Source organism: Triticum urartu, chromosome 5A (genome assembly GCF_056163025.1).
Source record: "Triticum urartu cultivar PI428250 chromosome 5A, HENAU_Tu73, whole genome shotgun sequence".
In the NCBI taxonomy this organism is placed as follows: domain Eukaryota; kingdom Viridiplantae; phylum Streptophyta; class Magnoliopsida; order Poales; family Poaceae; genus Triticum; species Triticum urartu.
The window spans coordinates 417082935-417097209 of record NC_141877.1 but is presented as its reverse complement, the minus strand read 5'-3'; the positions used below and the strand labels follow the sequence as shown (position 1 = coordinate 417097209).

General features: G+C 48.4%; 2 protein-coding genes across 4 annotated transcripts; one reads left to right on the top strand and one right to left on the bottom strand.

Moving 5' to 3' along the window:
* Positions 1 to 2447: 2447 nt before the first annotated feature.
* Positions 2448 to 7692, top strand: LOC147971674 (exocyst complex component EXO70B1-like). 3 transcript variants are annotated; one of them, XM_087526236.1, is made up of 3 exons: positions 2448 to 4786; positions 6267 to 6484; positions 6826 to 7692. In XM_087526236.1, exon 1 carries the CDS (start codon positions 2790 to 2792, stop codon positions 4689 to 4691), a length of 1902 nt encoding a protein of 633 aa, XP_087382362.1. In that variant the 5' UTR covers positions 2448 to 2789; the 3' UTR covers positions 4692 to 4786; positions 6267 to 6484; positions 6826 to 7692. The 3 variants fall into 3 exon arrangements, with proteins under 3 accessions (XP_087382362.1, XP_087382360.1, XP_087382363.1); XM_087526234.1 differs by having other exon boundaries at positions 6807 to 7692; XM_087526237.1 differs by lacking the exon at positions 6267 to 6484 and having other exon boundaries at positions 6826 to 7689.
* Positions 7693 to 7952: 260 nt separating this feature from the next.
* On the bottom strand, positions 7953 to 12079 carry LOC125528469 (Lung seven transmembrane receptor family protein). Its single transcript, XM_087526238.1, has 5 exons — positions 11684 to 12079; positions 10056 to 10986; positions 9814 to 9909; positions 9456 to 9592; positions 7953 to 8490 (listed from the first exon to the last, which is right to left on the bottom strand). Exons 1-5 carry the CDS (start codon positions 11923 to 11925, stop codon positions 8310 to 8312), a joined length of 1587 nt encoding a protein of 528 aa, XP_087382364.1. The 5' UTR covers positions 11926 to 12079; the 3' UTR covers positions 7953 to 8309.
* Positions 12080 to 14275: the final 2196 nt, after the last annotated feature.

The window sequence follows — 14275 nt, the reverse complement described above, 5'->3', positions numbered from 1 at the left end:
CCTTCCCGTTCCATGGCCAATGCCCGGAAGCAACCCGCCGCCACCATCCTGGCCGCCACCTCCGCCTGTCACGTGACGAAGAAGAGGCAAAAGAAGCAGAGGTCAGAGCTCACGTCGGCAGAGCTCGACCGACTCGACCGAGAATCGACCAACAGAAGAGCCCGAAGGTCCGTTCAGGCAGAGTCAAAAGTTGTTGCCGAGTACGCCCTTGAGGCCACCGCCGCGCAACACAAGGCCGCCGTTGAGGACAACAAGGTCATCGTTGCCAAGGCCACGCAGGCAGTGACGACGTGCGTCCTTCTCAAGCTAGGGTTGTGCCGACCCGCACCGGCCACTCTTTCCAACGCCGCCATGGCCCCAGAGAGCACACGCTCGTCGACCATTTGCCCTCACAGGGCCAGTCACCGAGCTCCTCCGTAACACCGCAAATGGTCAGTGTTCATCTATCGTACTCCCATGCTGCGACCCGGTTCTTCATGTCGTCAGACGGCAGCATGATCACGGCGGCCACACCCGCCCCCATGGCCGTCATCGACCTCAACGTCATGCCTAGGTCCAGTGGCGCCGGTCAATCGGCCACCGGGATGCAAAGGAAGCAGCTGCGGTTGATGGCCAACATTCCAAACGCACGCAACCTGTTCAATGGAACGCCCAACCCAACGCCAGGCCAAGACGACCCCGACTTCAATGCTTTCATGGAGAACGTCATCTACGAGGGCCGTGGCCAAACCTTACACCCCCAACGGCCAAGGCCAAGGCTTTGATCCCTACGAGACCCAAAGCGAAGATGGTCGCGACCAAGATGAAGAGACTGACAACATTGGCCATGGAAACCATGAAGAAGAGGCCGACGACCATGGCAACTCGTGGCATGATGACCTTTATTGCAAAGACGAAGAAGGGGGCGTAGACATTGAGGATGAGCCATTGTTTCTCGACGAGCTCACCCAAAGAGTCAATGCCTAAAAGAGAAAGCAAAACATTAGCACGAGATCATACACTAAAGATGAGGACATGTTGATTTGCGAGAGTTGGAAGGAAATAGGGCAAGATCCCAAGACCGGCGCCGAGCAAAAATGTGTCTTTTGGCGGGGGGAGAATTCATGCGACCTTTCATGAACGTCGGAAGTTTCCGCCCTACAAGTTTGTGAGCACCCGTGCCATCAACTCAATCCAAAAGAGATGGGGGTTTATCCAATAAGAATGCAACAAGCTTTTGTGCCGCGCTTGAGAGCGTCGAAGCCCATCCCATGAGTGGCCTAGGCGTGGGCAACTTGGTATGAACTTTTCTCTTCATTCCTATGCCATGTTCATGTTTGTTGCATTTTGTGTCCTTCGCTATTACATTGTGGCCTTCTCTTTGATCGTGCAGGCATTTCAAACTTTGGAAGCCTTCAAGGCCCAACATGCGAACAAGCCATTCACTGTCATCCATTGTTGGACGCTCGTCAAAGATTGTCTCGAGTTCAAGATCAATATGATGCTCTAAAGAATAATGAGGGTCGACGGCCGTGAGTGGGGACGGAGATGGGGTGAAGAGACCGAGGGGCCAAACCAACTCGAAGGTGGACGAGAAGCGTGATGCGGCATCTTTCACCTTGCAAGAAACTTTGCAAGGCATGATGACCGAAAAGGAAGCAAAGGGGACGAGGAAGCACCAAGAAAAAGGAGGATCAAATAAAGGCCTACATGGAGCTCCAAACAAAGAAGCTCGACATGGAGAAGCCCATCAAGAGGAGGAAGCTCGAGATCGAGGTGGACGTCCAAACGAAGAAGCTCGAGATCGTTGGCCACCAATGCAAAGACCAAAGAAAAAGAGGTGGTGCTAGGTTTCATGACTGTGCACTTGAGCAAGATGTCCCCGAAAAGAATAAGTTGGTTCAAGAATATGCAAAAGGGGATGATCGATGGAGGCGAGTGAGACGGCTTGTGCGCTGACATGAACTATGAAGGCTGCGAGACATGAACTATGGTCATTTTGTTGGGCAGGTATGTGTGTCGGCCGTTGGCTTTTGTTGTGAGCGTGAAACTATGAGGATTATTCATTTTGTAGGATGGCATATGTGCCGGCCGTTGGCGCTCAGGCCGACATGAACTATGGCTGCTAGCATGAACACTGGTCGCGGTGCTAAATTTCAGTTTTCGACTTTTTGCAAAAACTTCAGACGGCCGGACGAATGTGTCCGCTTGTTGAACACACAACGAGCGTAAATGGAGAAATGGAGAACGTCGTCTTTTTGCAAGATCCAAACGATCAGAATCCGAATAAAACGAAGGTTTTGGCCTAAGTTGAAAGTTTTTCTTTTAAATGCCCTTCCGAGTGCCGACCCGCTGGCGGGGCAGACGTACCCCCTTGTTCGATGCATCTCTGACAGGTGGGCCCAGCATTCAGCTCATGGTCGTCAGCTCGTGGCTCTGGAGGAAGAAAAATTAGTATAAAATCTGATTCAGCCTTGGCTAATCCGCGCAATAATTATCGCGAGGGGAGGGAGCCCGAACGAAACGACCAAAGCAAAGCGAAAGAGAAGAGAAATCGGCCGGTCTTCCCTCGCTGGACTAACTAGCGAGTAGAGAGAGAGAGAGAGAGAGAGCATCAGAGCAGGCGAATCACATCGCAGAGCCAAGGCAGCAGCCTCATCGCCGCCGGTGGTTCGCTTCCTGCCGCCCCACCAAGCCCCGAATCAAAGCCGGGGCTGCGCCTCCCTCCCTGCTATTGGTGTTGGTTTATCGCGCGGCTGGCCGGGGGCGCTGTCGTGTGCTGCGGAGAGGAGGACCGGAGGGGGCGGAGCATGGACGGATCCGCCGCGGCGGAGCTGGAGAGAGCGGAGAGGGTGGTGAGGCGGTGGAACTCCACGGCGTCCGCGCCCGCGGGCGGCGGGGGCGGGGGCGGGGGCGGGGAGGACCAGATGCTGTTCGACGGCGGCGGGGACCGGGCGGAGGCCGAGCGCTTCCTCCAGGCGGTGGACGACCTCCGCCGCCTCGCGCCGCCGTCCCCCGGCAGCCCGCGCCGCACCTCCTCGGCGGGGGCCTCCGGCGCCGTCCAGGTCGCCATGGCGCGGCTCGAGGACGAGTTCCGCCACGTGCTGGCGTCGCGCGCGGTCGACCTCGAGATCGAGGTGCTCGCCGACCTCAGCTCGCTCTCCATGTGCAGCGACCGCTCCAGCTTCTCCGACGTCGGCGACGCGCCGCCGGTGGACGACGACTCCGTCGAGTCCTCCGTCGGCCGCCGCAGCAGCTACCGCTCCATGCGCAGCATCCGCGAGATCGACCTCCTCCCGCCCGAAGCCGTCACCGACCTCAACGCCATCGCCTCCCGCATGGCCGCCGCCGGCTACGACCGCGAGTGCGTCCAGGTCTACGCCTCCGTCCGCAAGCCGGCCGTCGACTCCGCCCTGCGCCGCCTCGGCGTCGAGAAGCTCACCATCGGCGACGTCCAGCGGCTCGAGTGGGACGCCGTCGAGGTCAAGATCCGCCGCTGGATCCGCGCAGCCCGCGCCGCCGTCCGCGGCGTTTTCGCCAGCGAGCGCCGCCTTTGCTTCCTCATCTTCCACGACCTTCCCGTCTCCAACCCCACCATCGCCACCCCCGCTCCCACCACCACGCCCGCCGCCCCCTTCGTCGAAACTGTCAAGGGCGCCGCGCTGCAGCTCTTTGGCTTTGCCGAGGCCATCAGCATCGGCCGCCGCTCACCGGAGAAGCTCTTCAAGATCATTGATCTGCACGATGCACTGGCCGATCTGCTTCCTGATGTCTCCGATATCTTCGCCGCCTCCAAGGCCGCGGAATCCATATATGTGCAGGCTACCGAGATCAGGGCGCGTCTGGCTGATGCTGTCCGTGGGATACTCTCCGAGTTCGAGAGCGCCGTTCTCCGTGACCCGTCCAAGACTCCAGTACCCGGCGGCACCATCCATCCCCTCACTCGCTATGTGATGAATTACATTGTCCTCATTTCAGACTACAAGACGACACTTTCTGAGCTGATCGTGTCACGGCCATCAGCTAGCTCGCGCGTTTCTGCTGAGGGCAATGAGCTCAGACCGTCATTTCCTGATCTGGACCTTCCTGATCCTGACAGCCAGCTACCCCTTTCTGCTCATCTCATCTGGACTATTGTGGTTCTTGAACACAACCTTGAAGGCAAGGCATCACTCTACAAGGACCCGGCACTCTCTCACTTGTTCCTAATGAACAATGTGCACTATATCGTGCACAAGGTAAAGGACTCGCCTGAGCTCCGGGGACTCATTGGCGATGTGTACCTAAAGCGGCTCACAGGTAAGTTCCGGTTGGCAGCCACAGCTTACCAGCGCAGTGCATGGCTTAAGATCCTGAATTGTCTAAGAGACGAGGGTCTCCATGTCAGCGGTGGCTTTTCATCAGGAATATCCAAATCAGCACTTCGGGAGCGCTTCAAGTCTTTCAATGCTGCGTTCGAGGAGGCACATAGGGCTCAGTCTGGGTGGTATGTGCCTGACACACAGCTGAAAGAAGAGCTTAGGATCTCAATAGCAGAGAAGCTGCTCCCAGCATACCGGTCCTTCCTTGGTCGATTCCGGCATCATATTGAGAATGGGAGGCATCCAGAGTTGTACATCAAATACACAGTTGAGGACCTTGAGATATCTGTGATGGATTTCTTTGAGGGGTCTCCACCTCCGCCGCATAATAGGAGGAGATCCCATGGATGAGAGATTGCTTGAAGCTTGCAGTAGTCGTATCACTTGGTTGGGTGTTGTTGCCGAGCATTCTTTAATTCTTCGGTGAAGCCAGTGCAGGCAGTCGGGTATGTATTTTGTTTCACTCTCACGAGACTTAAGGGTGTAGTTGGTGATGATTTCTTCTACTAGAGGTAATCTGAAACAGAATCAGGATCATATTGACGCTGTCAAAAGTCTTGGTGTTTCTTCCTCAGTTGGCGATCTTGTGCATTTGTTAAAGTGTTGTTGTAATTTTGTGTAGCAGCATGTTTATATAGGAATGTTCTTTTAGTAATGTCGCATAGTTGTAAGTTGTAATTTCCTGGTCTTCATTTGACCTTTAGCTGGGTGTCCTGCCTTCCTCTTGGTTGAATCAAATATAAATACGAAGATTGCACTTGATAGATTAGATATAAAATCAGCTGTGCTACTTGTGTTGCAATTTTATATTATGTAGGATAAAGTTCTTGCCTCAAGTTTCAGTTTTGAGGTTTCCACCCCAGGTCCCTTTTCCAGTGAAATACCAGTATCTATCACTCCCCTGTCTTGAATTCTTGATAAATAAACCCTATGCTCTAGCAGATGGCAGCGAATTGATCAATGTATCATCTTGTTGCACTCGGCAGTAGACTAGAGTATCAGAGCTTTGATTTGGGCTGGTATTTAGTTACATAGAAAAGAAGGCCCTGTACCTGTTAACCAGTGGTGCAGCCATAATATGCTCATCATGTCTTTGTCCCTATTTAGTGGTTGATAAGTTGCTTACTGTGTGGATCTACTGGTGTGCTAAGGATTTCAGTAACGATCATAGAAAAGCAAATATAAGTACGAAGGTAACAGAAAGGAGGCTAGAATATTAATAATAATATTCAGATTCTGCTATATCTGTTAAACCTTTCTATCATGTACAATTTAACACACAATTCATCGTTCCTGGCTGTTACCTGCTATCACATATTACTCCCCGTGTAAAGAAAGATGAGAGCGTTTAGATCACTATGATCTAAACACTCTTAGGGCCTCTTTGATTTGTACGATTTTTGAAAACATGGGAATAGGGAAAGTATAGGGTTGGAGTGGCATGCCCACCTGAATACTAGTACAGGATTAGCAATGAGTGCTTGATGCCACAGGAAAAACAAAGGAATTTTGAAAAGAGGTTGGAGTGGAGGTTAGATTTCCTGTGAAATGTAGTACAAAAGATTCCGTAGAAAAAATTTCTATAGGATCCAATCCTATGAATCAAAAGACCAACATAGGAAAAAATCCTAAGAATTTCAATCCTTAAGAAATCCTATAAAATTCCTTTGAATCAAATGAGCCCTTATATTTCTTTACGGAGGGAGTACGTTACAAGAGCTCTGAAAGGAAAAGGAAAGAAAAAACTATATTTTCCAGAATACAAACATGCGAATATTGGCAAGAATCAGGTTAGGTCACTCGTAGGGTGCATAACGAGAATACAGTTGAGCGAGAAGCAATGAGAGACATTTGTTGGCATGCATACAGCTCACAGCTTAAATACTCCGCATTATCACGTCCCTGACCCAACATTGCCGAATGCAGAGGCCGGCGCAACGGACACTGATTGCATCATCATCATAAGCAGCCAGGCCAATCATTCCCTCCCCTGTCGTGTCGTTAGAACAGATCCAGCACATGCTAACCGAATAACCGATGCCGCATCACGTAACAGCAAGGGAACCCCAACGAACAACCGACCCAATCGGCAGTTCCGGCAGGGGCAGAGCCGAAATGGTCTCAATTCTCAAGCGGAAAAGCAGGTGCGCTATAAGGGCATGTACAATGGTGCTATCTTTCGAGTGCCATGTAGGATAAATGATGAGGTGGAGGAGAGAGACTCAAGAGAAGGTTTGTCTTCTCTTATTTAAGATAAGACAAGAGATGATCTCTTAGCATAATATGTCTCATCACATTTTTAGGAATTGTCAGTTATTGAAGATAAGGCTAAGAAATGACCCATTGTAGACATTTTTCTTTGTCATCTTTAAATTACATGCAAAACTTAAGATAAGACTATTTTATCAACCATTGTACATGCCCTAACGTGTTGTGCTACTGTATGTTTTAGTTCTTCATGTATAGGATGGTTTTTGTTGAGCAGAGCTGGGACGATGCCATCTGAAAGCCCGGACCGACCCGGGACGGGAGGCGAATGGCATTTGGTTTCGTGCGTGCGGTGCCAGGGGCGACGACGGGTGCCGGAGAGAAGTCAGCGGGCGCCCGTGAGGGTGAGGCGTGCCAGCCAAAATCCCAGCGTCCAGTGGTGCGGTCAGTGCGCGCGCTCGTGCGGCTCGTGAGCCGGAAAAGGCGAGGGTGCTTCACAGGCGGCCCCGGTCGTCCGTGCGGCGTCCATGGGTCCTCCTTTTCCGAGAAGAGTTTTCCAACCGCAGGCGCAGGTGGTGCCTGCCGTGATCGATGCCGACGGCCGGCCGTTCCTCCGCTGTAGGTGCGCCATCTGGATGTGGAGGCGCGCGCACTCGTCGTCCGTCCGGCGTCACGACGGTGATCCCACCGAAAGCAGGACCGGGATGTCCGCTCAGCGATCGTGCATGTTCGTTCGCTTCATCGCTTGGTCTAAATTCCTCGACACGGCGGCCGGGTATATTCTCCGATGACGAATACAAGTCTCGGTCTGCTGCTGCTGCTTTGCGCATCCTCCCTTTTTTCGGCTCTTATTGTTCTTTCCAGGACGTGCGGCCGCAAAGGGTGCTTCTGCTCGTGCGTAATTTATTTATTTTTGTGTGGATTCCACTATTGTACCGCTGATTCAAGGGCAGTCAAGACTCAAGAGGGGGTACGGATTTCTTGCTCCTGGGCTCCATGGAGACTGGTTTTGGAAAGAAGAAAAAAAAACAATATTCATATTTTGAAGTTTAAAAAGTACGCGTGTGTATAGAGGGATGTATACTAAAACCACAACGCTTATTTTGGATCGACAGGGTACTACATTTCTGTAAAAGTTCATGATGAAATATGTTTTAGCGTGAGCTGCACAATAAAACAAGATCATGGACTTTTAGGGCAAATAGTGTGTGTGCTATTTTCGCAAAAAAAAAGAGTGTGCTAGAAATACATTTTTTTTTCTGATCAAACTGAATCTACAAGCTATACATGTAGGCTCACAAACTTCAACAGCAGGTAAAGGTTTTGCTGCTGTCCGTAAAACATCTGAAAATTGTGAGGTTTCAGTCTTTCAACGACTACACTAACCTTGGGATGCTGAAACCAAAAGGGAAATCTCAACACATTTATAGCAACAAATAATTGCACTCGCAGAAGTACTGCCAACATTCGTGTTCACATAAACTAGAAGCAATACGAGATCTACCAAAGAGAAGTATCATACACCATACATCCCCTATAACGCCACACATGAACTGTTCCTATCATATATAATCATCCTTACAGTGATGCATGCACTGTATGAAAAAACCAATGGAGGAGAAGGATTTAACAAGGAAGAAACCCCTCCAAGGACCGTATCCCAACGACTAGAATTAGCACGGCCGATCCCTCTGCTAAATACCAAAATTGTTCTAGCATATCCACTTCAAAGGATCTGATGAGGCGGCCTCATCAGATGCGTCACTCCCTTTTGTTTGCTTCGTCGTCTTCGTCAAAAGATGTCACACTGTCTGTGCTCTTCGTCGCTTTGGCGTCTGTTGACGAAGCTACGCTCCACCCGTTGTTGGAAACAATGGGCCTTGGCCTTATTAATGACAGGCTGTCCTCTCGATCAAACTTTTCACTTGCATCATTGGTAAATCTGAAATGAAAAGCCCAAGAGCTTCAGAGAACATATCCGTTTCTATCCACAAAGATCTACATTGCACTTTGGTTAGCTCAAAATTCTTACATGATGCAGCAAGTGTTTACATGAGAAAAAAAGACAAGTTGTAATGTAATTTTGTTGTACAATGTATAGCAGGTTTTGAGAAATTTTAAAATTGGGTTTTTATCAGTTATGCCACCGGTTGTGTCCCACTACTCAATTTTGCCACTAGAAATTTCAACTGCTCAAAAATGCCATCGCTTCATTAGACACATGCTCAAAAATGCCACTAAACACCATTATTGTGATCTCAAATCTCTTTTGCCATGTTATAATGACATAAATACCTATGAACCAACATGCCAGCTCTCCCTCTATCTCACTACAATAAAGTATGGGGCCCACTTGATCCCAACAGCGTTCTTATTTTCCTGTAAAATTATTCGCTTGGTTACTCCTGACAAGTGGGGCCACACATATCATTGTGAGATAGAGAGAACTGACATGTGGGTCTAGACTTATTTTTGTCATAGAACATGGTCAACGGGTTTGACGTAAAAACAACAATGTCTAATGGCATTTTTGAGCAAATATCTAATAGAACGATGGCATTTTTGAGATATCTAATGGCATTTTTGAGCAAGCATCTCACGGATTGATGGCATTTTTGAGCAGTTGTAACTTCTAATGGCAAAACTGAGTAGTGGGACACAACTAGTCCTGACAACATTTTTTGAGGTTGCACGTTTGCATTTGTGACAAAATGGCAGTAGCAGGCAACACTTCCCAACAATAAATGGTAGCATGACTGAAGAGACAGCTTAATGGCATGCTTCCAAATTTCCCGATATTCGTAGAACAGATGATTGGTACTGCAATTCTACTGCTAGGAAATCGCAGTGAGACAGTAAGGCCAATGTATTAGCCAGGTTGAAGTCATCAAAAGAGTAGGATAATACCTCATTGAGCTCTGAGAAGGCGCCCACAGGTAGGAAATGACGCAAAGAAGTGAGAATGATAGGGCATGCCAGAAAGCAGGAATTATCCATGCATACTGCCACCGCTCATTGAACACATCTGTCGATTTGAAGTAAATCTGCAAAAAGTTACAATTCTACTATCAATGAACAAAAAGTAGACACATAACCAAGTGAGATGTAGTACATTGCATCTGAACAAAAAAACTGCCAGATTCTTAAAAATAGAAAGGTACGGATATGATTTAAAAGAATACTCCCTCCACAAAGGGTGAAGACAATGAATAAACAATATTTGGTAATCCAGAATCCAAATATAGTTTTTAATACATCACTATACCTCATAACCAATCCAGCCGATAGATACCAGAACAGTAATAGCCAATGCAATAGTGAATTTCCTATAAATGTCAAGTTTGGCCATCAACCTTCTTGCCTATAAAGAACACAACAAAAAAGATCATGAATGTTCAGTGCATTTTCTTAAATTAAACCGGGTACAGAAGAAAAGGATAGGGCACCATAACAGATACTGCAAACGAAATAATAGAGAATAGCGAGCAGAAAAGAGGTTCTGCTCACCTGAAGTTGGCTAAGGGTCTTGGCTAGAGAAATAAATATCCAAACAATGAATGAAGCATCCAAGATAGCCACTGGATAGACCAAAAATAGCCGAGCTTTTCCAGACAGATCATTCACAGTACCTAGATTTTCCACTAGCTCAAGAATTTCTGTAGCTACAAAGAATGTTCCTCCAAGCATGACCACTTTCGATGTCAGACCACCCAAAGTAGGCCTCACAACTCCATACCCCATCGAGACAATGAGAATAATAAGACGAGCCACTGTTCTTTTAATAGTCCCAAATGTTACAGCCCAAAATGTGATGGCCTTTGCCCGAACTCCAGTCTCATTGAACTCAGCATATTCAAAATACCACAATGCCATCTCAAGCATACCCAATGTAATAACAAGAGTAATACAGTTCTGAAGTGGAAGAACCTCTCGCCAGAACTTCATGTATTGATAAAACCAATAGATACCAAGTATCACGAAAGCAAATGACATCAGCCCAAAGAAGTTCTTAAGAGGTGCCATCCGACCTGGAAGGTAGCCAGTAGGATTTTTCCATATGGTTTTCCCGTCGATTTCCAGTCCAGCAAGTGCCGGGTCACAGTGTATAAAGTACATATTGTACATCCCAGTTTTCTTTACTGGAATGGTCCTTGAAGGCAGCGTTGCAATCAGATCACTTCCATCAAAAGAAGCAACAAACAACTGTGGCCAGCCAGGATTCACCTGCGATGGGCGGTAGATGACAGAGCCTTCAACACAAGCTCCCAACTTTGCAAGATCTGATGTACAGCAAATTGCTTTTTGACCACCATATGCTGATCCACCAATCATTTCACGATCTTCTATTTCAAAGACAATTATCTGAACCTTAGATGAAGTAGTTTCTTTCACAGAATCATTAGCCTCCTCTGGCCTCCTAAACGTAATCTTGTCAAACCTGAAAAGTGGAGGAAATATGAAATTCGAGCCTACAGGAAGGAAGGATGGCAGCAAGATAAGCACCTAATTATAGTGAAGCAAGCTAGTACTAATGCAATTCGAAATGCTCAATTAAAGTAGCAACCAATAAATGATGAGTGCAAAATGCGTGTGCCCATCTCTACTAAGAACATGCTAGTATGCATTTCCATAACAAATTTAAATTGAAGGAACAGGGTGTCATTTCCTATGATTTTTAGTTTACTGGCGCAAACACAACTTGGAGAAAATTTAAAGTTTGATTGACCTTGCTCCTCGACAAAGTTGTGCTGCCCATGACTTGATATACTACTAGTACTAACTTCATATAGCCCTCATTAAGTATGCCAGCTACACGCCTACACCAACTCATGCCATAAATTGCAAACTAATCAAGCGTAGTAATTAACTCAACAATGCACATGTAGCTAGAATTACTCAGCGGGAATGGTGCCCCTCTCAGCACAATTTCCGTGAAGATCCAATTGCGCCCTCTCAGGAGCACCTACCCACTTTGACCCATCTATACTACCAAAAACCATCCAAATGCCCGACAGAACCCCGGGGACGACGGGATCCAAGATCTCATCTGCAAACCGAGGCTCCGCTACACCGCGGCCGGCTGTAAAGACGATGCAAGCAAGCCACTGGGGAGCAAAAACCGCGAGACAAACTACCGTATGAAGGCGTCGGCGGCGGCCTCGTCGTCCTCCTCCTCGGCGGTGGCATTGGCGGGGGAGACGGGGGCGTAGAGGCCCTCGCTCCCGGCGTGGAGGATGAAGGCATTGCCCTTGTTGAGGAAGCTGAGGCCGCTGTACTCGTGCACCGAGGCCTCGCCGGTGCGGAGGAGCGCCGCGACGGAGATGGCGACGGCGAGGAAGAGGGGGAGGGCGCGTGCGGCCGCCGTGTCGACGGCCATGAGGCGGGCGGCGTAGGGGAGGACACGCGAGGCTGGATCTGGCCTGCGCGAAGCTGATGAGTGAAGTGGGTCGGCGGAGTTGGGGGAAATGGCAAAACCGCAAAGGCCAAGCGGAGGGAGCCGCTGTCGCCTGGGGTAGGAAGGAAGAAATTGGGGAGAAAGGCTGTGTCGGCGACTGCACTGGACCAGTTAAAATGGTTATTCTTTTTTTTGATGGTTAAAAATTGGTGTTGGTCAATGACAGGCTGATAGCCCTAACAGAGTTCTTAACTCAGTTCTTAATTAGGTCCATTGCTTCAGAAAAAAAACCATTGGTTGCTCTTCGTAGAAAACAAAAAAGGTTTTTATTTAATTTGGCTCCACCGGAAACTCGGTTGCCGAAAATTGCAACATGATGGTTCCGTAGAACCGCTCTGGAAATAGCGTGAACCTGCCAGGAGGGCTCCATGGTGTAGAACCGCTCCACCGCCTTCACAATCTAGCACGTTCGACATTGCACCGCTTGCGTTGACCTTCGTCCAGTTCTCCTCAAACGGGCACCACTTCTTCGTCACAAGGCGCTTAACTGTGCTTGCTTCTTCATAGACTGTCCTTCATTCCTTCAACAAGTACAACACTTGATATTAAATGAATGTACGATCTTCAAACTTCTTAGACTCCCTTGTGTCGTTCCTTGATAATACTTCGTTTTTGTGATTCGCAAATGGAATAGAAAGTATCCACATCTATCTCCCCAGAGGTGACCCTGAGTTATCAAACCCACGAGAGGAAGGTCCCCTTGAAGCTAGGGTCTCTGACAAGATTTTGCTAAAGAAACAATTTCAGCTTTTGACCGGATTGAAATCAACAACCTTGAGTTGAACACTTATAATAAAAATAGGTACGGGTATGAGGTCTTAATGCTTACAACCATGTATTTGTGTTGGGACCAAATATGATCTTAATTTGTGTATTGAAAGTCACCCATCGAGATGTGCTTGTTACGAACCGAAGTGAGGGATGTGTCCAAATTAAATCTTGACCAGAACGCGCCGTGCATCAGGAATCAGTTGTCCAACCGAAGGCCTATTCGTCTCACGGGGTTGCCTTGATAATTAAGATTATAATAATCAGACAAGAGATTTGGGTGTTTAATGACTACACCTCCTAAATCCCCAGAGATAGGATCCGTGTTACCGTACTAAACCCTTCTGTCACTAGTGTTCAGAATAACACTTCACAGTCTCCCTGCCTTTAGCCTCCCCGTGGCTCGCTCTTCATGATCCTAGGTACCTGCAGGGATGAAGAATGCAGACGAGACAAGAGACATATATAGAACAATTTTATATCACACACACGAGACGTTAATTCAAAGCACTTCCATTGATCCCCACAACAAAATACAAAGGTTTGCAAGGCTCTTGCCTCAACACATACCTTACCAAACTACTCACACATGGAGATCAGATCACACGAAGAACACATTGAAGAACACATCATGGAGATTGATTGATTGATAATATGTATTACAATGGATGCCATGTGCGATGCACGATTACAAGTATGATCTAGTGGAAGATGAACTGTGGTGGTGATGGTGACTATGGAGATGGAAATGGCGGCGGCTAGGGTTGATGGAGATGAATGAGGATGACTCTGTTCTGGCTTCGTTCGCGGATGTTTTGTTGAGATTTCGGCCTCGACTCCTTTATAAAAGTTGTTCAGGTGGATGAGAGGCCTCATTTTCCATGCCATACAACCTCTTGTGCGAGCGGTCATGGTCACATGGAATGTCGTCTTTGGTGTTGTTTCTTTTGGTGCACTGAGGCCTTGCTAGTGCGGAGGAGCGCAACGACGGCGACGGCAAGGACGAGGGGGAGGAGGAGGGCGTGTGCGGCCGCCGTGTCGGCAGCCATAAGGCGGGCGTGTGGAGGGAGGGGGAGGGGAGGACACACGAGGCTAGATCTGGCCTGCGCGAAGTTGATGAGTGAAGTGGTCGGCGGAGTTGGGGGAAATGGCAAAGCTGCAAAGGCCAAGCGGAGGGAGCCGTTGTCGCTTGGGGTAAGAAGAAATGGGGGAGAAAGGCTGTGTCGGCGACTGGACTGGACCAGCTAAAATGGTTATTCTTTGATGGTTGAGAATTGGTGTTGGTCAATGATAGGTTGATAGTACTAACAGAGTTCTTAACTCGGTTCTTAATTAGGTCCATCACTCTAGGAAGAAACCATCGTTTGCTCTTCGTGTGAAACAAAAAGGTTTTTATTTAACTTGGCCCCACCGAAACTCGATTGCCAAAAATTACAACATTTGGTATAACCGTGCAATTAAAAAACACAATTGTGGAAAAAACGTTACCACCGCTATCGTATTT